The sequence below is a fragment of the Macrotis lagotis genome, chromosome 1, assembly GCF_037893015.1.
Source record: "Macrotis lagotis isolate mMagLag1 chromosome 1, bilby.v1.9.chrom.fasta, whole genome shotgun sequence".
Lineage (NCBI taxonomy): Eukaryota > Metazoa > Chordata > Mammalia > Peramelemorphia > Peramelidae > Macrotis > Macrotis lagotis.
In genome coordinates, this window is record NC_133658.1 from 396,017,653 (window position 1) to 396,042,959 (window position 25,307).

General features: G+C 35.1%; 1 protein-coding gene and 1 long non-coding RNA gene across 7 annotated transcripts in view; one reads left to right on the forward strand and one right to left on the reverse strand.

Moving 5' to 3' along the window:
- Positions 1-25,307, reverse strand: part of GALNT10 (polypeptide N-acetylgalactosaminyltransferase 10) — a 167,674-nt gene that overhangs the window by 40,120 nt on the left and 102,247 nt on the right. For both annotated transcript variants that reach the window (XM_074212552.1, XM_074212553.1), the window contains exon 4: positions 23,335-23,501. In XM_074212552.1, the coding sequence (XP_074068653.1) occupies positions 23,335-23,501 (167 nt within the window). The remainder of the gene's footprint in view (positions 1-23,334; positions 23,502-25,307) is intronic.
- Positions 1-25,307, forward strand: part of LOC141506106 (uncharacterized) — a 79,273-nt gene that overhangs the window by 12,582 nt on the left and 41,384 nt on the right. For all 5 annotated transcript variants that reach the window (XR_012473768.1, XR_012473770.1, XR_012473766.1 and 2 more), the window contains exon 2: positions 13,633-13,800. This is a non-coding gene — a long non-coding RNA (uncharacterized LOC141506106). The remainder of the gene's footprint in view (positions 1-13,632; positions 13,801-25,307) is intronic.

The window sequence follows — 25,307 nt, forward strand, 5'->3', positions numbered from 1 at the left end:
CAGATTTGAACTCAGGTACTCCTGACTCCAGGGCCAGTGCTCTATCCACCGTGCTACCTAGCCACCCCAGTCAATGTATTTCTTAAAGAATATTTTTATTAACAATTTAATTTGTTTCCTTTGTAATTCTAGATATCTTATTTTAAGCTTTCAAAAACAATATTCTGCATAGTTTAATTGATTTCAACAATGAACAATTATGATGAAAGTCATTATACCATATTCCAGCAATATTTTTTATTTTTGTTTGTCCTGATTTTTACTTAATATCATGCAAAAAATGCCTGCTTCTTGATGCGATTTGATGATTACTATTTTGTGGTATAATTTAAAGTTAGTTATGGCTAGGTTCCCTTTGGTCTCATTTTATTTCTTTATTTCCCCTTCTTCAACTTTTGTTCTTCCAGTTTAATTTCATTATTGTTTTCTTTAGTTCTATCATATAATCCTTTGATAGACTGATTAGGGTGGGACTGAATTATATTGGATCTGCCTATGAGCAACTATTATTTTTCCAATTATTTAGGTCTCTGTTTCTGTAATGAATGTCTTACAATTGTTACACAGTCCCTTTGTGTAGCTTGTTGGGAGTCTCAATATTTTAAACATTCCCTAGTTATTTTAAATAGAAACATTTTATCTTTTCCTGTTGGATACTGTTGATTATATTAAAAAAGTAGATGATTTGTGTGTATTTATTTTAGATGTTATAACTTTATTGAAATCAGTTTCTTGGGGCAGCTAGGCTGCAACCCCCCCCCCCCCCCCGCCCGGAGTCAGAAAGACTTGAGTTCAAAATCCAGCCTCAGCCACTTAATAATTGCCTAGCTGTGGGTCCTTGGGCAAATGACTTAACCTCATTGCCTTAAAAAATTATTGAGAAATTAGTTTCTTTAAAAATTTTAGTATCCCTAAGGTTCTTTAAGTAAATCATCATTAGCTGCAAAAATTGATAAATGTTTATTCTTTGCCATTTGTTAGTCTTTTGGTTTATTTTTTGTTTTCTTGTAATAGCTAGAAATTTATATAATTCTGACTCTTGGTTTTAAACATACCTAAATACAAATAATACACATAACATATATAGAAAAGAAAAGCTCGTTTATTCCTTCTTTTCTTGAAAATAAAAAAGATTTATTTTGTTAAAAGCCTTTAATACATATACTGATATAATCATATGATTTTTATTATTCTTGTGATTAATATCTTCTTTTGGCTACTAGGTGGTGTGGTGTGCTAGGTTTGGAATATGGATAGTTTAGTTGGTTTAACAAAAACTGAACCTTAACTCACTTAATCTATTAGGGCATTTAAGCTTTGTCTGCCTCAGTTTCCTCAATTGTAAAATGGGGATAATAATACCATCTACCTCACAAAGTTGTTTTAAGAAACAAATGAAATATTAGCACAATGCCTGACTGAGAGAAGATGCTTAATGACTTCTTGTCCATCCTTCTTCCCCCTCACATTAAGCTTATGGTTTTTCTAATATTGAACTAACCTAGCATTCTTAATATAAATCCAACTTTATTATAATACACTCTTTTTGATATGGTGCGGTGACCTCTCTACTAATATTTTAATTAAAATGTCAGTATCAATATTCATATTGAGAACATTTCTATTTTGTCTCTCCCTGGTTTAGGTATCAAAGCAATACTTGTTCATAGAAAGAATTCAGAGCACTCCTTTTTCTTATTTTTTACAAACCTTATATACTACTGGAATTTTTGATAGAATTTGTCTGTAAATGCATTTGTTCTTGCAGTTTTTTCTTGAGGGATTCATTTTTATATTTTTCCCCCCTTCTGAGACTGGGTTATTTAAGTTCTCTATTTCATGTTCTGGTGTCCTGGTAATTTCATAGTTTGTAAATAATCACTAATTTAAGTTGTTGGTCTTTATTGGCATACACTTGGGCAAAAAGTTTCTAATAATTTACTTTATTGTAAACTTTTCTTCATTTTTAAAATTGGCAATTTAATTTTCTTTCTTTTGTTAAAATCAAATTATCTAATGGTTTATTTTATTGAGTTAAAAAACCCAGCTTATACTTTTATTACTTCAGTAATTATTTTGTTTTGGTATTTAATTGGGGTTTTTAATTTGTTGGTACTACCTTGTTCACTACCCTCTTCATGATTTTTTAAAAAGGAAAAGAGATGGGGCAAAAAGAGGAAAAAGCATAACAATAGGATGGAGGAATCACAATGGAATGTGAATAGGATGGCAGAATGAATGAGAATCCAACAATGGGTTGTTTACAAGAAACCTGCTTGAAATAAAAGGGTTTATACATTATGCATTAAAGTAAGAGATTAAAGCAAAAATCTGTTTTGCTTTAGATGATCTCAAAAAATAAAGGGTAACATCCCTAACTTCAGACAAATAGCAAAAATATACTTCATTAAGAGAGCCAGAGGGAAACCTTATGCTTCAAGGTTTTATAGATAGAAAAGTAATACCAATACTTTATATAATATAAACCTAATGGCAAAGCACCCAAATACTTAAAGGAAAATTTTAGTAGAAACTAAAACTTATTAGTTGGGACCATCAATATATCACTTTCAGACTTAGACAAATCTAACCCAAAAAGAAGTTAAGGAACTGAAAAGAATTTTAGATAAGTTAGATATGATAAGACTTTTATGATTACTGAATAGGAGTAGAAAGGAGACTACATATATAGATAGAGCACTGGCCTTTGAGTAAGAAAGATGGGAGTTCATATCTGGCCTCAGGCACTTGACACTCACTAGCTGCGTAGCCTTGGGCAAGTCACTTAACCCTGATTGCCTTGCATCCACAGCCATCTCTAGTCATACTGACTAGATGGCCCTGGAGGAGAAAAAGAGACTTATAACAGCACAGCATCCCCTTACTCAAATCCAATTCATGTGCTTGTCTTGACATCACATTTCCTGATGTCATGATTTTCTTCAAGAATGAAGGACAAACATTATCATCTATTTTCTTCCTTGTTTTTCCATCTCCTCCTCATTTCTTCTTTCATTAAAAGATAACAAGATCACTTTTATGTCCTCTGATTTAATTCCCTATAATTCTAATGGAACATTTTTCTTTCCTTCCTGTTACAGTGTTAGTTTTTTGTCTTTATATAGTTACTTCTGATTGCTCTTAAGTATTTACTCTTTTTATTGTTTCTCTTGCCTCTTGTGTTTGTGTATTTCAAATCTTCTACTAAACTGCTTTATAAACCAATAATGCCTGGAAGTTTTCCATTCCATCAAAGATTCATTTTCCCCCTTGGAGGATTATACTCAGCTTTTCAGGGTTAATTTATTCTTGATTTTTAAGCCTATATCTTTTGCCTTTTGAAATATTACATCCCAAGTTCTCTTCTTCTGTATAGTACTAACAGTTGAATCTTGTGTTTTCCTGACTGTGGTTCTTAGTATTTTAACTATTTCTTTCTGGCTGCTTGCAATATTGTCCTAGGTGGTTCAACAGAACCTGGAGTCAAGACAACTTGAGTTCAGATTTCACTTAAGAGACTTACTGTATGACAAATTGTTTAACTCATTTGCCTCAGTAACACAACTGAAAAATGGGGACAACAATAATAATACATACTTAATGGGGTTGTTGTGAGGATCAAATTGAGATTAAAAAATACTTTGTAAAACACTCAGAATAGTGCTTAGCACATGGTAAGTTAATAGCTTAAATTAATGTTTTGTTTCCTTCTTTCCTTCCTTTGACCTGGAAGCTGTGGATTTTAGTTATTCCATTCTCTGGCAGTTTTTATTTAGAGAGTTCTTATTAGAATTGACCAGTGGATTCTTTATATTTTGACTTTGTCTTCTATTTCTAATAGGTTTAGGCAATTTTCATTTAAGATTTCTTAAAAATATTCATGCTTTTATTAGTCATGAAGAAAAGACTGTAAACTTATTCTTATTTTTGAGTATTTTGATTTTTCAATATTTCTTATATCACTATCTCCTATTTGATTCATTCTCATTTTTAAAATGTCTAAGATTTCTTACAACTACAGATTTCTTACAATTACTTAGAAGGTGTAACATTATAATTCAATATTAATTCTCTCTCCACTTTTACATCCTTTTTGCTAAATGGCCTAAAAGTGTTACTTGTAAGTATACATTGTGAATTTTTGTTTTCTTCAGAGTGTGTGTGTGTGTTGGGGGGGGGGAACAACTCAGCTCAAAAAACAGATTATAAGTCTGTGATCGAAGAGATCATACAATAGTACTGTTAGGAGGAAACTTAGAAACCATATTGCCCAACCTCTTTATTCTGGAGGTAGCAAAGAGAAGAAATTCAGAAAGTATTGATTTATCAGGTTATTCTAGGGTTCTGGTTGGTTGAAAGCCCAAGATGTAGATTTATTAAGCTGCAAAAGCCATAATAATGTGTACCCTTTTAAGTAAGGAGAGTTATGATCTGAATTTTCTAACAAAAGTCTCTAGCAGTAAAGTTCATGATATGGGTTCCCAGCAAAAGTTTCAATCAGTGAAAGTGATAATGATAATGATAATAATAATAATAATAAGGAGGAGGAGGAGTTCCTCTCAACAAATAATGTAAACCAAGATAAATGTAAGTCAAAAGAAAGCATACTGATCAGAGTATGATGATGTGACACTCAATTGCCTGGGATCTGAGGCTAGCACTAAATTGAAGAAACCCCAAAATATCAGCCAGTCCTCACTGAGATATTTTGCAGCTCCTCCATTCTTTTCTGTGTTCTATAATTACCATGGAAATTTTGGGGTAGTCTTTGTAGAGATCCATTATTGTCATCTATTAGTTACTCTGGTGTGACTTTTCCCCCTTGAAGATCAAATTACTCATGTAATCCCCACCCCCAAAAAATAGTCTTGTTACTTGGATAAAATTTTATACTTCTTATACTGAGCTATTAATATTTTCTTTTAAAAATTTCCTCTAAACATCTCATTTCATTTGTAAAATCATTTTAAAAAGTCTTGTGTTTCATTTCTTCCATGAATTCTAGTTGCTCTTGCGTCCAAGTGAAGCCTTTCTTTGAAGTTTTGCCTATAGATGTTGTAGCATTATTTTATTGCAGATTCTTAATTTGGTCAACCCTAGCTCCATAAAAACTATTTTACTGATATCTCTTTTTCCCCACCTCACTCTTCTTGCAATACATTGGGATTTTAAATAGGCACTGCATACCTCTGAAGATAAAACTGAGGTCTTATATGTACCTGATTGTTTCTTCTGAGTACTAAATTCTATGTTCTTGAAGTATCTTAAGAGTGGCAGAAGTTGGGGCAGCTAGGTGGTGTAGTGGATAAAGCACTGGCCTTGGAATCAGGAGTACCTGGGTTCAAATCCGGTCTCAGACACTTAATAATTACCTAGCCGTGTGGCCTTGGGCAAGCCACTTAACCCCATTTGCCTTGCAAAAAAAAAAAAAAAGAGTGGCAGAAGTTGGGAAGCCAGAATATGACAGTCAATCTACAGTGGTCTAATCTAGGGAGAAGTTTGAAATAGAACACAGGTGCTCTCTTCAGGAGTAGCCTGTTTCATTTGGGCAATTAGATGGTACAGTTAATAGAGTACTGAGCTTGGAGTCGGGAAGGATCTTTTTCATGCGGTCAAATCTGGCCTCATCTACTATCTGTGTGACCTTGGGCAAGTCACTTAATTTTTTTTGGCCTTAATTTTTTCATCTGTAAAATGAAGGAAATAGCAAACCACTTTAGAATCTTTGTCAAGAAAAGAATTGGACATGATTGAAAAATGTCTGAGTGACAAAAATGTTTCTTCTAAAATGAAATTTATTTTTTTAAATGATCAAAACCCAACTTATCTCCTTCCCAGTCCTCTCCCTGCAATGAAAAAAAACAAAAAACAAAACCCTTCCTAACAAATATGTACAGTCACAGCAAAATTAGTTTTTGCATTATGTCCAAAAGGATATGTTGCAGTCCCCACTCTGGTTTCGTCATCTTTCTATCAGAAGGTGGGAAGTAAGTAGTTTATATTTTTAACTGCATCTCAGAACTGAGGAATGATCTTGTGGCTAATTAACAATACAAAAGAATTAAATCTGTTAGTGAACCTTGTTTACTACAGAATTTTTTTTTTTAAAGTTTTTGCAAGGCAATGGGGTTAAGTGGCTTGCCCAAGGCCACATGGCCAGGTAATTATTAAGTGTCTGAGGCTGGATTTGAACTCAGGTACTCCTGACTCCAGGGCCGGTGCCCTATTCACTGCGCCACCTAGCCACCCCTACTACAGAATTTTAATCAATCTAGTAACTACTCACTGAGCTAAGGGCTCAAAATTGTTCAAGGCTCTATTAGGGAAAACAAAACATTTATAGTCTATGGATCTTATGTATAAAGATAGGAGAGTGGGGGGAATGCCAGGAAGATGTAAACTGCCTAATATTAGAGAAAGCATTAAAATATATCTAGCATTTCGGTCTGTAAAGTAGGTATGGTACTAATGAAAGTATTCCTTAATGGCACATTTGCCAAACACAATATTTGTTAGACATTTAAGATCTTAGAATAATGCAATAAATGACTAAATTTCTATCTTCAAAGAACCTAGAAAGTAAATAAGTTCATTTCAAGGCATTTTCCCTTTTATATCAATTTGAACTCAATAATCATTACTGAGGAAGACCCAGCAAATCGTGTGCACTGGTGACTTTAAAATTGAAGGTGCTGATGCAAGAGTGACTAGAAAACCACACAAATGCAGGAGAGAAAGAAAAGTAAAACTAAACTGTCTGTCAAAAGATAGTAACCCCACCAACATATTGTAGTATCATTGATTCTACCCAGTACTCAATCAAAGTACTGCTTGTATAGCACTTAAGGGTTTGAAAGCATTCTCAAATCTATTGACACATCTGACCTCATGCTGAGAGGAAGACAAAATAGAGATTTTACAGATGAAGAAACTGGAATTCTGAGAGGTCAAGATATTCACCCAAAAGGACAAATAGATTCAACCTTCCCCTCTGACATTTACTAACTGTGTCACCATGAGCAAGTTACTTGACTTGAGCCTCAGTGTGATCCCATGTAAAATAGGAATAATAAAAACTGCATTATCTATCCTTCAGGATTGTTGAAAAGATCAAATGATATTTATGTATAAATACTTTTCAAATCTTTAAGTTCTATAAAAATAAATCATTATAACAAAATTCAATTGTAATGGTTCCTCCCCACCAAAGTGTCTCCTATGCATGTGTCAAAATAATACAAGATTCCTTGGAAGATGTATCAGAGGCAATTTTGTTTGATGACTCTTTTAGTGATTAATATCGAGGTAGAAAACAAGACTTATTTTATATGTCATCAATGTATTGGCCAACTTTAAATGGTGGATGTTGAACACTGAGTTTGAAATTGAATAAAGAATCCCAACAGATAAGGCAGGCACCAAAGATCTAAAATCTGCTTCTGCTCAATATCATAGAACCTCTTAAATAAGAAAGAGAATTACTCCAAGGAGTTCAGTTTCACCATCCATTCAGGAAAAACATAGGTGGCACAGTGGATAGTGCACCAGCCCTGGAGTCAGGAGTACCTGGGTTCAAATCCAGTCTCAGACACTTAATAATTGCCTAGCTGTGTGGTCTTGGGCAAGCCACTTAACCCCATTTGCCCTGCAAAAACCTAAAAAAAAATTCAGGAAAAACTAAGCAGATGAAGAATGCCAAATATCCAGACTATGATGCCAAAAGTCCAGACTATGATATGTATTTAAATATATAATTAGTAAAACTGGTCCATGAGAGCATATGTATCTTGAACAGGTAATATGGATGTATTAAGTCCAGAATTAAGAGGAAGAAAATAATTAAAATTGCTTTTGGGGAAACTAAGCAGTACGTTTTGCTTAAATGTTTAGTTTCTTGGTTTCTCTTTGAAACAAAGGCCCATGTTTTAAAAATCAATATTCTTTCTTTAAAAAGTTTTATTTTTTATATTTTTCATTGTTGTTTTCCAGTTATTTTCTTACCAGTAGATCTTCTCATGTAATAAGGAAGTATTCTGATAACACCTGAACACTTAAACTCTCAACCATATTTTACCTCTCAGGAAGAGGGAGGCAGCATTACTATTCTTCTAGAGATGTTGTATGGCTATGAGGCACTGAGTATCACAGTCAAAGAAAAATTAAAACTCATTTTACCCAAAAGCAATGAAGATGAGGATGGTGAACATGGATAGCTGTAATGTAACAGAAATTAGGAAAAGGGATGTCATCAGATATGTATGACTGAAAAAGAAAAGAAGGAAGTCTAATTGAGTAAGAATAAAGTTCATTACTGTACAGCAAGTATGTTCCACTAGTATCCATGCAAAATCAAGAGTTGTGGAGGAAGACTTCCAACATGCTGGAAGGGCTCCTTGTTGAATAAGGAAAGGAGCTGTAAAGGATAAAATGTCAAGGGCTTACACTCTATATCATTATAGGAGGTATTTATTGATATATGAAAGTTGTATGGAAGTAGTTAGTTAAATTTAGATCTTTCAATTCCAAATCCAATTCTTTTTTATTTTTAAAATTATATCGTGATGCACTGAGATGTTTTGTTTATATGCAAATGAAAGACTGGCATAGGGTATAGTGAATAGGCAAGGACCAGAATCAGGATATTGGAACCCTTTGGATTAATAGCCTTTGGAATAATTAGCATTTCATGTTAACTAGACACAGACAAGGGAAGGAGATACTCAATAGTAATTATCAAAATACTACCATATGCAAGGCCTTGTGATAGTGAGGGTGAGGCAAAACTGGTACTAGACCCCATTTCCTGACTCCCAGATTGGGAATTCTTTATAATTATATAACAAGTGACTTAGTTGATCAAATCAATTTTTAGAAGTAGAACACAAGTATTTAGTGTTAGTAGGTTGCTGTTGAAAAGGGATTAAAAGAATTTGAAAGACAAATTTCATTGACTTCACCACTTAATCCTAGTTACATTGGGATTATCAAGTCACCTGTGTTTTGGCAGTCATAAAACCAGGAGGTGTTATTTCAGTCTGGGGATTACTTTAGCCAAAGCCCACAGCCTATATTACCTGAGTCAAAAATCTCTTTAGAGATGAAACAGACTCCAAACCAGACAGCTTATGCATAGAACCAAATCATTTCATTATTACAGGTGCAAAGTCTGTTTTTGGAATGAATGGAAGTTTCTTACTGAGAGTGGTGGTTAGGAAAATAGTGGTCATAATGATTTTTAATGGCACAGTAAGGACTCAACACCACCTCAGATGGCAACATTAACTGTCTCAAAATAAATTCCAATTAAGATTATTTTTTTCTCCCAACATGAATAGCACAGCTGGCTGCTTAACTGTTTTTTTTGGGGGGGGGGATTGTTGTGGGGGAGGGGAAATAACTTTGTATTGCTAATTATTTGTTAAGCTCCTGTAGTAGAGAGACTGAAAGACAGACAAATTCAGAGAACAGAAAAACTCTGTCTCTTGCTTTGAGCACCTCTGCCCCCAACAACCTTCATCATCAAGTGAAAACATTAAGCAATTCCAATCACAGCAACCATACCTGGCAATATCTGCAGTATTCAATACTCGTTGTTCCTATCTCTCAACTAGGAGGAGAGAGCTATAACTCATACTATATCTTCTAGAAGCAAGATTAATCATTGATTTTAATGTTTTTAACCAAATTTTAGTATTTTTATTTACATTAATGTAGTCACTGAATATTGTTCTCCTGACTTTCTTTGTAATGCATGTTTAAAAATATTATTTTTTTCAATCAGCAAAAACCTAACCTTTTTCCCTTCCTACTTCATTTTCCTATTACCACTGAGAATGAAAGAAAAATAAAATGACAGCTACAAATATGTATAGTCAAGGACAGCCAGCTTGGAGGTTCTATAGGTTTAGAGGGCAGAAATACAGACTCCCCTTTGGTCTAGAATTCCTGCCCTGGTATTTCCTCTGCAGGTTTCAGAAGGTGGGGAACTGAGACTCTGCTCTGCTACTGGAGGTCTGAGCCACAACTGCTATTGCTTGATTCTGAACTTCCTTGCTTCTCTTTTTACACTACCTAGGACATGTGACTGCTCCTTGTCCTTTTTTAGTCTACTTTGGTTCTACAAACCAGAACTCGGTAGTGGATAACAAAGATCCAGTCAGTACCAGTTCCCACTGTGATTCCCAGCCTCCACCTGAATTCTGAAGTACTTTATGAAGCCACTCTTGGCCAGATTCCATTCTTAGTGCACACAGACCGTACCTTCTCTGTGCCAAAATTGTTCACTGTGACCTTTTTATCTTGTATTTCCCCTATCAGTTTCAGATTAGGGCATTTTCTGGACTGGAGGAATTTTCTTCTTGCTACTTCACCAAACTGAACCTGCCTCTTCAATCTGGGACTTTTCATTCATACAAGTCTTCTCAGATTTCTTTGAATCCCTGATATTGTCTTTCTTATGACTTAACTATATTCCATTCCATTCATGCAGTACATTTTGTTTAGCCTTATCCCCCATTTTTTTTTTTTTTGGATGACTGGTCTTCCTATAGTATTCAATCTGGAAGCATAGCAGTCACCTATGGATTTAATACCAATATTGACCAGAATGGAAATTTTAACTTGACCTGTTTTCTGATTTGGCCTAGTTTACTCCTCCTTAGGCAGCCTGATGGTGCTCTTCTCCCAGGGACTCAACATATTAGTTGTAAATAGTGAAGAAATGTAATTGATATTAGCCCTATGCAACTCAGATTCCCTGAACTCAAGTGATCTAACAGTCTTAGCCTCCTCAGCAGTAGGGACAATTTTGCCACCACAGTTGGCAGAAATTTTTCCATTTTTAAATCATTATTTTAGTATTATAAAACTTTTTCTTGGTGTAAATTCCAATAGATCACTGGGTCAATTGTTCAAGTTAGCAGTTTATTTAATAATGCCAAATTGTTTCCCAGAATTGTTGGACCAATTTGCAGCTCTACTAATAGGAATTATTTCTGTCTTTATTAGTTTTGTCAATTTTATGGGTATGTGGTAAAACTTCAGAATTTTTAAAATTTGTATTTCTCTTGTAATTATTGATTTGAGGTATTTTTCACATGATTGTTGAAAATCTGCAATGTTTTAAAATAATAATTCACAATCATTAATCATTTATCAATTGCTAAGTATCTCTGAGTTATGTGTTAATTCTTTTTATCTCTTGGATATATTCTGTCATGTATATATCAATTCCTATTTATCTTGGATACATGTTAGCTATATTTATATGAAATATGTTCAATTTGTTTGGTCATTCGATAGTTTATTGTACTGATTTGTAACATTTTTATAAAGTCAATTTTCTATTTTGTCTTCTGTGATCTTGTCTCACCCTTGTTTGCTTATGAATTCTCTCTCAACTATGGATCCATAAGGGACTGCATTTAATCTTTTTATGATTTGATATTTTTTACTAAGATTGCTTCTGGAATTATGCCCAAAGAGTGATAAAACTGATCATACCCTTTGACTCAGCCAGTACCAAGATTAGGTCTAAATCCCAAAGAAATAATAAAAAAGGAGAAAAGTTTTACATGTGCAAAAGTTTTGTAGTGGAAAAGAACTGAAATCAAGGGAATGTCTTATTCTGATCTATGCTTCCTACTGCTTACATGATATATTTTTGTGGACATCTCACCAGTCATTTAGATTCAAAATATCTAAAACCAAGTTTTTTTTCTTTTTCTCTAAACCTGCTTTTATCATATTTTCACCATTTTGTTCTATGGTACAAATATTTACCCATTATGACTCTTCTCTCTCCCTTTCCTCTTATATTTATTCTTTAAATAGATAAGATCTGGCGATTCTACTTCTTTGTCTCCTCTTGTTCTATCTAATTTCTCTTTTCATTATTACTGAGGTAGAGGAAATATTAGACAGAAAAATGTTATGCCAAATATTATTTCCATCAATGCTGATCTTTTATATCATGTGGACATCTGATTTCCATCCCATTGTTATCTAGATAAATAGCACCCATTGTGGACACCTGAAAACTCATCCCAAGGGCTATCCTACAATCAGAGGTAGTACTAAGATGTAAATATTTCTGCTCCCTTCCCAAACTTACCCCAAGGACTATCCCACAGAAAAGGGGCACTGAGATGTAAATCCCCTGCCTTTCCAGTATGTACATCTGCCCCACTCCCCTACATAAACCTGGTCTTATTCCCTGCTGAAGATGTTATTAGTCCAGTTGCAAGCATCTTGCAATTTTCCCTAATTTCTCTTCTTTATGCTGTTCTCCCTCTTTATGCTATATCCCCAGATGGCAGCTGCTGCTGCTAATCCCCTCAGGGGATCCAATCGCCTTTACTGCCTTTATTGCAGCTCTCCTTTAGCTTCTGATAACTACAATAATATGCAATAAATTTTCCTTTGTTCTTAAACACTTCTGGGTCAAAAGTCAGTCTTTCATGAATTTATTCTGGAACCCGAAACTAGACCACACCCTGATATTTTTCACTTCATCATTATCACTCTAATAAACCCTCATGACTATCCAATTATATCACAGAAAGAGTCTCTTAACAGGCCCTTCCTGTCTCTACCAATGTCTTTCTCACTAATTCATTTTTTTATACCACTGCTGGTGCTTTATTATGAATAAATCTGATGTCATACTGATGTTAAGGGAGAAATATTTGTCTAGCTTTTCAGATATTTTCTGTGGGCCTTTGACTCCCTCTCCATTATTCAGTTTGACCCTCTTTATAAACGTAAATTCACCAAGATAAAAGAAAGCAACCTCAGGCCCTTCCCTGTATCCCTCCTCCACCTTCCTGGCTCTTAGCCTTCCAATGTGGATGCCTGACTTCAATCATGTGCAGGTCACTCCTTGACTGTCCTCCTTCAGACTCCTTGAACAGGAGGTGGACTAGTTCTCTTATAAAAGTTTGATCAATCTATGCTGGATCTATTGGGGGCGTCTAAGTCTAGTAACATTTAGTTACTGTTTTCTTTCCCTTTCCTCCTTTCCCCTTTCTTAAATGTCTTTGCTTTTGTGACATTTTAGTAGCTTATGAACATTCTGTAGTAAATGGTGAACCTTTGTGCAACAAATGAATTAAAAAAGAAAGGCTTACCTCCCAGGGTCAGAATGTTGAGTTGTTCACCCTATTTTTAAAACCAGTTTGCTGACTCCCATTTCCTCCCATCTTTAATACCTTTCTCAAAAATCTTTAGTATCTTTTTCAAATTACAACAGTGATTTAAGAAAATTATCTCAGAACTACAATCAACAAAAACTTGACAATTTCATAAATGTAGGTAATGGGGAGAAAAAAAGTCAAAGGTGATAAAACTTTTGAGCCTGGCTGACCAGGAGAAGAACAGAACTGAACTGAAGGAAGCAGATTTTAGGGGAAGAATGACAAATTCAAATTGCAACACTGAAGCCTGGTAGGAAATTTATTCTAAGAAATGTTTATTGTTTCTACTTAAAAGTATTGTTCTTCACAAAGAGTAAAATATAAAAAGATACTATCACTTTCTCAGTGGAAGTTACAATTTAATTTGTTCACATAATAAAAGATAAAGAGATGGAAGGGACTTTCAGAGGTCACCTAAACCAGATCCCTTGTTTTACAGAAGAGACAACTGAAACCCAAGGAGATGGAGCAAGTAACAGAGATGAGATTCAAACCCAAGAGCTCGGAATACAAAACCAAGGCTCATTCTATAATTTCACAAGTTTTTTTTTTTGAGTCATTGTCAAGTACCAGAAGGGGAGAAGAAGACTTCAAAGGTCCAGGTCATGTAAGTAGTATGGAGGGAATAGAGGTGTGAGGTGAGAGAAATGATTAATTTTCTCCTATATTAGTAATCAATTGTTGAATTGGAAGCAGGATTTTTTTCAGAAACTGGTGGGCCATTCACTCTCTGAAGAACACTGTCGATGGATGAGATTGCCCAAATTCTTGGAATACATGCTTTTTTTGGACCCAGGGTGGGAGAGAATCCAATTAGAAAAACCTTTCCAAACCTTTCCTATTTAAGGTTCCACTCAAGTAAGTTTGGGCTGGGGGATACAGGGATAAGGTAGATCCTTGGTATAGATTGCTGGGGGGAGGGGTAATCTGGGGAGCTAGTGATCAAAATCACATCCCCCCCAGCCCTTATTAGTAAAGGTCATCTCTCATAATATTAATTCTTCTTATTAACTGTTAACAATTGGAGTTGATTGCCACCCTCAGCAACACCCCCTCTTCTAAGGGATTATATGCCTTCAGTGGGTTCCATGAGGAGCCTTTGGCATTGGATAATGCCACTGACCCTTTAATTATTTGCTGGGATGATTATTGAAATGATTTAATTATTCAGAAATTATGTCTCTTGAACTTTTTATTTATCACAGTGATATCACAGAGATGTTAAACATGTAGCTTGCAGGTACACAAGTAAATGTTGCCCATGAATTAATATACAATTGGGAAATAGGTAACAAAATAAAAATATAATAGAATAGGAATAAAGTTAATATGTGCTTTTCCAAGTTAATATATAGTCAGCAGGGATCTGTATGTACAGTTCAGTGGCTCTTGTTTCTATCTGAGCTTGACATTACTGTTGTAGGGGCAGGAATAATGAGACTAAATATGTGCAATGTAGGAGAATGAGAGGATAAAACTGAGACTGTGAGCATGGCAGACTGAAAGGATGGTGGTGCCTTGAACAGAAATAGTAAAGTTTCAAAGAGGTTTATTCAATTTTTGGCCACTCACAAAGGCTGCATACTATAGTATAAAGGGATTGCAATCTGAATTGTGGAAGAAGTATCCACATGAATGAAATTACGAATCTTTTGAAGTAATGCAGTATTAGTTTTACAAAGCTAGCAACACTGACAGGTTCACCCAGACCATATTTTGTCCAAAATAAATAGTAATGATTGGAAATTTGGAGCAAGACTAGCTCTTATAGACTACAATCCAAAAATAAAAAGAAAATTATTTACCTATGTCCAAACTGCTATTGAGTAAAACATTTCAAGGTGATTTTGTAAAAAGTTGAATAATGCTTGTCATTTAGTAAAACCCTGAGACATAAGGTATACTGTTACTATCCAGAACAATCTTGAAGTTTTAGCCTTTTAGTAAAAGATAGTTGTCAAAATGATTAATCCCAGGGCAGCTAGGTGAGTGGATAGAGCACTGACCCTGGAGTCAGGAGGACCTGAGTTCAAATCAGCTTCAGACACTTAATAATTACCTAGTTGTGTAACCTTGGGCAAGTCACAACCCCACTGCCTAGCCAAAAAAATCCAAAATGATTAATTCCATATATACTAAACCCAGTAGTAGTGAGTGCACATTCTTTCTATTTGGATTATAAGGGAATTGTGGACATCTTTTCTATATAATAAATCCAGTCAGTATTCATTAAGTATTTGTGTACTATTTACGTTAAGTCCCTCCATGGCACCAAGAGAGGTAAAGGAAGAAGTGGAAAGTTTAGAGCAGACAGTTCTATCCTTATGGAGTTGGCAGTCAAGAAGGAGGATAAGACAAGAAATAGATAATTATAATATAAAATGATTCATAAATAAGAAATGTACAGCAAGTGCTAGGTAAGGCTGAGAAAAAGAGATACAATACCAATAGTGGTATCAGAAAAAGCTTCATAGAAGTGGCAACCTTTGAGCTAGATCTCTTATTAGATACTAAATTGGCTAGGAAACAGGAGGACATTCTAGACTATTAGTTGTATATCTCATCCTATTCATACATTACTATGATTTTAATATTTTGAAAGTTTTTTAATCATGTAATTTTGAGAAAATGGTTATATATATATATATATATATATATATATATATATACAGACATACATACATTTATTCATATATAGATATACATATAGTGTCTAAATGTGAGAACATACTGAGTGTTTGGTCTCCACAAGATATGAGAGGAGGCTGTTAAGGTTTCACAGGTATCTATCAGAACAGTACCATTACAAAGGCAGGAGTCTCTGGGCTATTGATTAGGCTGAAAGACACAGGCCTTCATGTAGGAATGTAGGAATAAAACAAAAGGGAAGGTAGAAGAACTGACTATGATCAATCATCAAACTGGGAGAGTTCTTCCAACCAGACCTGAAGATGCCAAAGATGCCAGGGATGAGATTAGACTGAAACTGAGCTCCAGCTAGTCCCAGGCTTAATAAGTCTCATACATAATAACTCACACATCCCCTGTTGACAACTGAGGGGTCATCAGCATAACATGTATCGCATAACTGGGGAGGGGAAACAATATTAGGGAGTAATATGGGGTGGGCATGTCAATTAGATTGTACTCATGATGATTCAGACCAATAGCAGGCTCAAGATGGGAGGAGAAAGTCTTTCAGACTGTAAATAAGACAGGATATTGTTGCAATTTGGGGCTCTCTCCACTAGGGGATGCCTTTCCTGCAGGAAATGTTGAGTAAAACAATCTTTTAGTCACTCCAGGTTGTTTCATTATTAGAAGTCATGTGACCCTCACTTTGGAAAGAGGGACTATGATTTTCATTTCTAACAGTAAATGTATGCAAACAAGTATACATGCATAGATGCATATATGTCACAAGCATTTTATTTTTACAGATCAATGTTGCATACGGGTGATTACAAAGAATAATTTTGTCTTGATTTCCTGTATTGTTTGCTTGTTGAATTCTTTTATGGATATTGTAGGATCTTTATTTGTAATATGGATATTTTTCATGTAAGTTTATGGAAGATGGTGAATTTCTAGTGTATAATTATGGGTATTGGATGGAGTCTTTCTAGGTATTCAAAAGATACTAATTTTTTTTTTTTTTAGGTTTTTGCAAGGCAATGGGGGTTAAGTGGCTTGCCCGAGGCCACACAGGTAATTCTTAAGTGTCTGAGACTGGATTTGAACTCAGGTACTCCTGACTCCAGGGCCAGTGTTCTATCCACTGTGCCACCTAGCTGCCCCTAAATTTTTATAATTTACAGAGAAATGTTGCTCTTTTTTTAATCACTTGCTCTCAAAAGCAGCATCACTCAGTAAATCCAGGCTTTTGGTGGAAGTGATCTGGTCCTAAATTGCAACCATAGACCACTCCATTTCTATAAACAGATTAACAAAACTCAGGCAACTGCTTTAATGCTTCTTTGCTGACATATTGTTGGCTGGGTTCCTACGGATGTTGTTGCCCATGAAGGTTTTTTGATTCCCATTTGGAATTTTAGCCATTTCTATAGGTTCCATCCATAGGTAAACCACTTTTGGTTACACCTGGCTAGACGAATTCATGTATATCTGTTATTAATTTTTACTACTGCTTGGTGAAGTAATCTATGCTTATATCAAAAGTTTATCTGGGGCAGCTAGGTGGCGCAGTGGATAGAGCACTGGCCCTGGAGTCAGGAATACCTGAGTTCAAATCCGGCCTCAGACACTTAATAATTACCTAGCTGTGTGGTCTTGGGCAAGCCACTTAACTCCATTGCCTTGCAAAACCCAAAAAATTTATCTGTAGTCTATAAAATCTTTTTTTATATGCCCTATAAAATATCTATTAATCCTCTTTCTCCTTTTGGGGGGAGGAAGTAAAATATTTCTATTGCTGTAAAGATGGTGGACCTTGTGTTTCATTAATATTGTATGAGTTTTTCTTAGGATAGTTTCTAAATGTACAATGGTCCATTTTATGGTTCCCAAAGTATAGTACATTATGACTGGTCATATACAGGTACTATGTGTTTTAAATGAGTTCTCCTCATTGAGAATTATTTTCAGGACATCACAACATTCTGACATTAGTCACAGATTTCTCCTAAATGATATTATCTTTGATGTGTCTTTTCTGGAAAAGACTGATGTATGTACAAATATCCTCTTTGCCCACTATTTCAATTTTGACTTCTGGATTTAAGTTTAAAATTCTCCATCCCTATCTTTCCTTGGTGTACAGTAAGAATATAACTATGATTGAATTCAAATGACATTGTGATATCCTTGGAGGAAGATTTTATTATTTGAAGGAGTTGTTTAATATATCTCCTTCAATTGAGACATATAATCTTCATGTCATACAAGTACAGCAAGTGATTAGCACAGTATTTTTGTTCAACTCCTTTTTAAACTTGGAGGCTATACTTAGTTCTATTTAGGAGAGAAGATAATGGATTTAAGGTAAGACAAAACCATAACATGCTTAAACTCTTCCTGAAAAATGCCATTTAAAAATCAATTTTTTTGACATTATTATATTGATGCTGAGTTTCACTATGGAAAATTTTCCATGTAGACTTCAAATATTTTATTGTTCTAACTATACTTGGGTCTATTTAGTTTGCAGTACATAAGTAAGAAATGAATGTAGAATGCTCCTCATATTTTTTAATGGAAGTTTTGATAGAAATGATGTGGGGATAAGCTGCTATCTTGATATTATTCCTTCTATTTAATATAATATGAAGTATGGCACAGGTGGATAAAATGACTGTTTTTTGTAATGAATAAAATTATTTGGACACATGAATGAATGAAGAAGTCATTAAAAATATCTTTAGCATAATACCATTAGCAGGCAAAATGACAAGGACAGGATATACCTCTGGTTCCCACATGTTTTGATTTCTTCTGCTCTATGGTTTCTGTATTTTGAAAGCTTTTTGTTATTGTGACTATAATATAAATGTTCTCAACTTTTCAATATAATTCAGATAGAAATAATCCAGGGAAAACTCACTATCCTACTAATTGTATTTTTATATTTAACATTTTGTGGAAAACATAGACTGCCTTTTATAACTGAATGAAAGTATCAGGATATAAACATCTTCTTTAGGCTAAGAAAGCACATGTGATACAATTCTAGTAGCAGAGAGAATGATGGGAACATGGCAGCTAGATGGCACAATAGATAAATCCATCAGACTGGAGTTAGGAATCAAAGTTTGCCTAAAACACTTAATATATGACCCTGGGCAAATCACTTAACTTCTCACAGGTCTTGATTAACAGCACCTACCTCTCAGAGTTGTTGTGAGAATCAAATGAGATAACACGCAAACCTTAAAATTCAATATAAATTCTAGTTAGATTATGTACCCTATCCCATTTTCAGATAATTGTAATTTCCTCACTATATCTGTATTTTGAAAACTTGGAGGAAAAAAATAATTCTTTATTTTCCTGTCAAATCACCATTACCTGCTTTCCAATTTATTTTACTACTTTATGTTCTATATGCTGATCAGAGTCTAAATCAATGACAAAGATATTCCTGAGTTCAAAACAATTTAACAGCTTATTTGACCTATTTTATGCTGAAAAGGGATCAGATCTCTTTTGAGAAGAGAAGAACTTGGACTAATAGATAAAAGTTACAATTATTACCTGGGTTTATTTAAGGAAGAATTTCTTGAACAAGTCAGAGCTTTCCAGCAGTGGAATGTGCTATCTTAGAAAGGATTAAGTTCCCTAGTTTTAGAGATATTTAAGGAGAAACTGGATGAATACTTGTCAAATACACCGTACAGATTATAACCTGAGGAGTTGTACTTTCTAAGTCCCTTCTACCTTTAAGATTTTGGGATTCTACTTCCTTTCTTTCTCCTTTCTCTTTCAAGGCCAGAGTTGTCTAAAGAAGGGGCACCAGCCATCTGAAGGTCATGGCATGACCCAAAAGGGATCAATCTAAGTTGATGTATTACACCTTTCCCATAATAGTCAACTACTGGAATTATCTCAAACATAACTTTACAACCCCCTTATCCATTATCACCCAAACTAAACCATCTGGCTACTATCTCTTGCTGTTGACCTCCTGTGACTATATAAGTTTCTAGACTCTCTTCTCCTTAGCAAACCATCCAGGAAGTTATTTCCTAATTGTGACAGGGACACCAATATTAGAAGGTGACAGGTAAAATCTCCAGCATACCACCCACACACTCTAACCCAGCACATCCATATCCTGCCACTCCCAGATTATAGTTATAACTCTGGTTTTCAGGAGAGCAAGTTTTGACCTTCAGTTCAGTGGCTGCATACCACGTTCTCTTTTCATTTTTGATGGGACAGAGTGAGTCACATAGGATAAACAGTCTTGGATGGGTTACAAAGTGCATCACAGCTCATATTAGTTTTCTCCTAAAGTTACTCCTTTCCTCTCTTTCTTTCAAGAGCATCGACATTCTTCCAGTCAATCAGATTCAAAACCTTCAAAATCTATGATACCCTATTCTTACTCATGACATTTGTTATATTACTTGCCAAACTCTGACATTCTCATGTCACCAAAACATCTCTCATATTTGAACTCTTCTTCCTACTTATACAGCCAATACTCTAGTTCAGACTCTTATTACCTCTTATCTTATTACTCTTATTATCTCTCATCTTATTATTGTAATATCCTTCTAAAAGGTCTTTTAATTCTGTTTGCCTCAGTTTTCTCAACCATAAAGTGAACTAGAGAAGGAAATGCTAAAATACTCCAGTAGTTTTGTCAAGAAAACCTCAATTAGGGGTGGCTAGGTGGCACAGTGGATAGAGCACTGGCCCTGGAGTTGGGGGTACCTGAGTTCAGGTCTGGCCTCAGACACTTAATTATTGCCTAGCTATGTGGCCTTGGGCAAGTCATTTGGCCCCAATACCTTGAAAACAAACAAACAAAAAACCAAACAACCTAAAGAAAACCTCAATTGTAGTCATGTAGTCATGTCTTTTTTGGACAATAACAACATCAAGAAAATGAATCCTTTCCTCAGAAACCTTTAGGCATTTCCTACCACCAAGAACCAAAGTTCAAACTTCCTTCTTTGGCATTCAAGGATTCAAAAATTAGATATTACCATAACTTTCTGTGTTATTCTCAACTCTCCCTATATTTTCAAATCCAAAATGGATTACTTTTTGGCTCCATTCCCTAACCCCTTAATTCCCTGTATTTTCTGGCCTCCATGCCTTTATATACATGATTCCCTATGCTTAAAATGTCATCTCTCTCATTTCATCCACTGAATTCTACCCAGTTTGGAAAGCACAATTCAAAAGTCACCTGCTTCAAGAAGTCTTCCCTTCTTTCATCAATTAAAAGTCATTTTCCTCAAATTTCACATAATAATTTGTTTTGCAACTCTCTAATGGACTTACCATGTATTAGTGTGTGTTTGTGTTTGTATCTTATCTTTCTTACTAGGTACATGAAAGCAGGTATTGTCTTAACTAAACTCTGAATTTCTTTCAGTGATTGGCAAAGTATCGTGTACATAGTAGGCTCTCAGTAGATGGTAAGTAACTGAACAAAATATAAACGGATCCAAATACTGGCTGACCTTGAATATAAGTCACAACTCTAAAATGAGATCTTTCTGAAAGAAAAAAATACCCTGAAAAATAATATTAATTATATGTTATACTAAGGGTTCAAACAATTCATATTTCAAGGAAAAGTAGAGTCTATATTTGGATCAATATGACACATATTTTCTACTTGAAACAGCCTTGGGATTTCTGAATAAGTTGGCTTATACAGCTAGACAGCTCTTGAAATGATGTTTAGCAATTACATTACAGCCTTCCAACAGATAATAAAGCTTCCATGTCTTGAATAATTTAAAAATTTCCAGCAGTAGGAAGGGCAACAGGAGAGGAAATCATGATCTCTGTTGCAGAAAAGAACCGATAATCGCGCAGCTGTTTTGTTTCCAACAGAAAATAGAAATATTACCTTTCAAAAGAAGCAAAGCTTTTCAGAATAATTTTCTACCCCAAGTTGTTCCTTAATCTTCCAAAGGGGTCACTAGAAAACAGATGTAAAAGTATTTTGAAAAGTATAATGTGGTTGAGTGAAAAGAGTCCTAGACTTGGAATTAAAAGACATAAGATACTAGCCCTGGCTTTGACCCAGGTGGGAAACAGTGGTGGTACAGTGGTGAAAGTATCAGATTTAGAAACAGAGAATATAGTTTCGAATGCCAGCTTCTCTACTTACTGGGCATGTGATCTTGGGCAAAAAAACAAAAGTGTCCACATTTGTAAAACAACGGGATTCATCTCTAAGGTCTTTTCTAGCTCTTAATATTTACTGCAGTGTGACCTTGGAAAAATATTTTTGTCTCTAAATTCCCTAATTTGTAAAAATGAGTAGATAGATCTGGATGATCGCTGAGGTTCCTTTTACCTTTAACATTATTACATTAGAGGTTTTATAGAGGGCCAGAGAAATAAAGTAGGGGTGGGAAGAACAAAGTGCTGGGAGAGAAAGAAGAAAGGTGGGGGGGGTTGATGAAGATGAGAAGGAAGGAAAAAGACAAGGGGAAAATAAGAGTTGAGGGAATAAAGATAAGGGAAAGATTAAGAGGAAGGAGAGTCTAGAGGTGGGAATTTTTCTGTTAACGAAGTTTAAATAAAAATAATATTCAATTATCTATGCTTTTGTATTGTTATTAGAGCAGAAACAGTTCCTTACCCCAAGAGTAATAATAATAATAGTCATCATCATCATCACCATTTAATAATTATTTTATCACTTCTTAGACCTTTCACAACCAGAAGAGTAAAAGGAATTGTTAAGAATAATAAAAGTTATGATGACAGATAACAGGATCATATATCTAGAACAACATCCTCATTCTGCAGATAAGGAAATGAAGGCCAAGAGAAGTTAAATGACTTGCTAGGGGTTACACAGGTTATGAATAGTACAGCCAGAATCAAACTTAGATAGCATGACTTTAATTCAATGAGAAAAAGTGAACTTCTTGGACAATCAGGGTATTCACCTCTTTTCTCACCTTGCTGGTCTCTTGGATTTTATAATCTACTGCAACTCATTCAGCAAGATAAAATCAACTCTGAAAGTTACACCTCAGCCCCCTGCTTCTGGGTTCTCTCCCACTTTCTGATTGTAGAAAGGGGGGAATAATAGGAACTCACCCCTTCATTTCCCACCATGCTGACCTCCTGGATTATCATGTCATTCTGCAAGGCAGAATCAATTCTAGAAAAACACTTTGTCAGATCATTTCCTATTCTGGTTGTAGGGCTTCATCATGCCCTAGTACCAGGTAACAAACCCCCACATGCACCTCTAACTTCTCAGCTGCTTTTTATGTGCTGTCTTTCCCCCATTAAATAGGACCTCCTGGAGGGTAAAGGTTTCCTTATAACTGTCTCTGTATACCCAATGCTTTTCATAGTGCCATTTAATAAATGTTTACTGACTATGGACTTTATAAAAGTAAAACATCTTTCATTCATCCAGTCATCATACACTAAATTTGCTTCATGTGTAAAGGGAGGAAGACAGGTAATGGCCTACCTCGATCACTGAAGTCATCCACCAGCACAATCTCAGCCACCAGCTCAGGTGGGGACCGGTTCAGTACACTGTGGACAGTGCGCAGGAGAGAGGACCAACCTTCATTGTGGAATGGGATGATAATGCTGGTGTTGGGGAGCTTCTCTAGGTACAGTTTGCTGTTGCAGCTACATGGAAAGGAGATAAAGGGGAAGAAGAATAAAGACAAAAATTGCTAAATGGCTGATCTAATATTAGATCTGCTAGAATGTAAATTCCCTAAGAGTAAAGGGTGTCTAATTCTTATTTGTGTTTTCCCAACACAGAGCATATGATCTTCCATATTAAGTGTTTACAGAAAGATTACTGAAATGTTTATCATAATAAACAATCCTGTCTCCTTTGTGCTGAGCACCCTTCCCCCACCTCATTTCTAAATAATAGTTCCTTTGATTTGTCACCCCAATGCACTTCTTATTTGATAATAACACCTGACAATTCTGTAGTGTTTTATGATTTATAAAGCACTTAATATCCATTATCTCATTTAGTCTTCAAAAAACCTCATGTTGTGTGTGGCACAAGTACTATTATTCTCATTTTGATATATGGGGACTTAAAGTCACAAATCTATTAAGTGGTGGGCTAGAAAGACTTGCATGAACTAATGCTAAGTGCAGTGAGCAGAACCAGAAGAACATTGTATACACTAATAGCAATACTGTGTGATGGTTATATATAATGGACTTGCCCCTTTCAGTAATGCAATAATCAACAACAATTATAAAGGATAGGTGAGGGAAAATTCATCCATATCCAGAGAAGGAACTATGGAATCTGAATGCAGACCAAAGCTTACTACTATTATTAATTTTAAAATTTGTTTTGTGTACTATGTTTTTTTCCCCCTCATGTTTTTTCCTGTTTGATTTGATTCTTTTTTTCACAACATGATTAATATGGAAATATATGTTTAACATAGTTATACATGTATAACCTATAATATTGCTCTTTCTGGGGGGAGGAAGAAAAGGAAGGGAAAGAGAAAAATGTGAAACAAAATCTTTAAAAATGATTGTTGAAAATTATATTTGCATGTAGTTGGAAATATAAATAAATAAATGATTAAAAAAAATTACTAAGTGGCAGAATCAGGACTCCAAGCCAGAATTTCTAACTTGGAATACACTAGATTCCCTACTGAACTTTCCAGATGCAAAATGGGGTTTATGAATAAAGAGTCACCTCTTCATAACAAGGAGTGAAAAGATTACTTTCCTTCAAAACCTAGCAGATACACCCTAGAGAAAACAGGCTAGCTCTCAAAGTTCTATTTGGGATTTCCTCCCCTGTTTTTAATTTCTATTCTCACTTTCCTCTTTCTCTACTTAACTTCAATCCCAGCTCCCCCACATACCCAAGTTATTTTAAGTGCAGCCTCATCAGTCACTACCTTCAGGGTAAGACTGGATAACTCTCTCCCTCCTTACTTCCTTTAGTTTATCTGGTTCTTAGTTGGTTTATCAGAAGGGGTCTCAATCTCTTTCTGTCCTTTCCTCTTCGATTCTCCACCCCCCCCATTACAAAATCCTTTTCTCAGTCCTTTTTCTCCTTGTTCATGCCAAGAACTGAACATGAAGATGGGTTAGCAAACAGTGCCAGAACAGGAAACTCAGGAAAGCATGCGTTAAAATCTGGCCTCAACACTTACTAGCAGTGTGAACTTATCTTTGTGTGCCTTTGTTTCTGCGACTATAAAAAAGGGAATAATAGCAGTACCTATCTCCCAGGGTTGTTGTGAAGATCAAATGAGATATTTGTAAAATATATAGCACAGTGCTTGGCCCATAGTAGATACTAAATAAATGATTGTTTCCTACTTCCTTCCTGTACTGACTCCTTCAGGAACTCTGTTTCCTCACTATTCAACAGTGATTGGGACCCAATAAAAGAACTTAAATGGTTTTCAATTCCATTTCATTCCATTTTTTTAG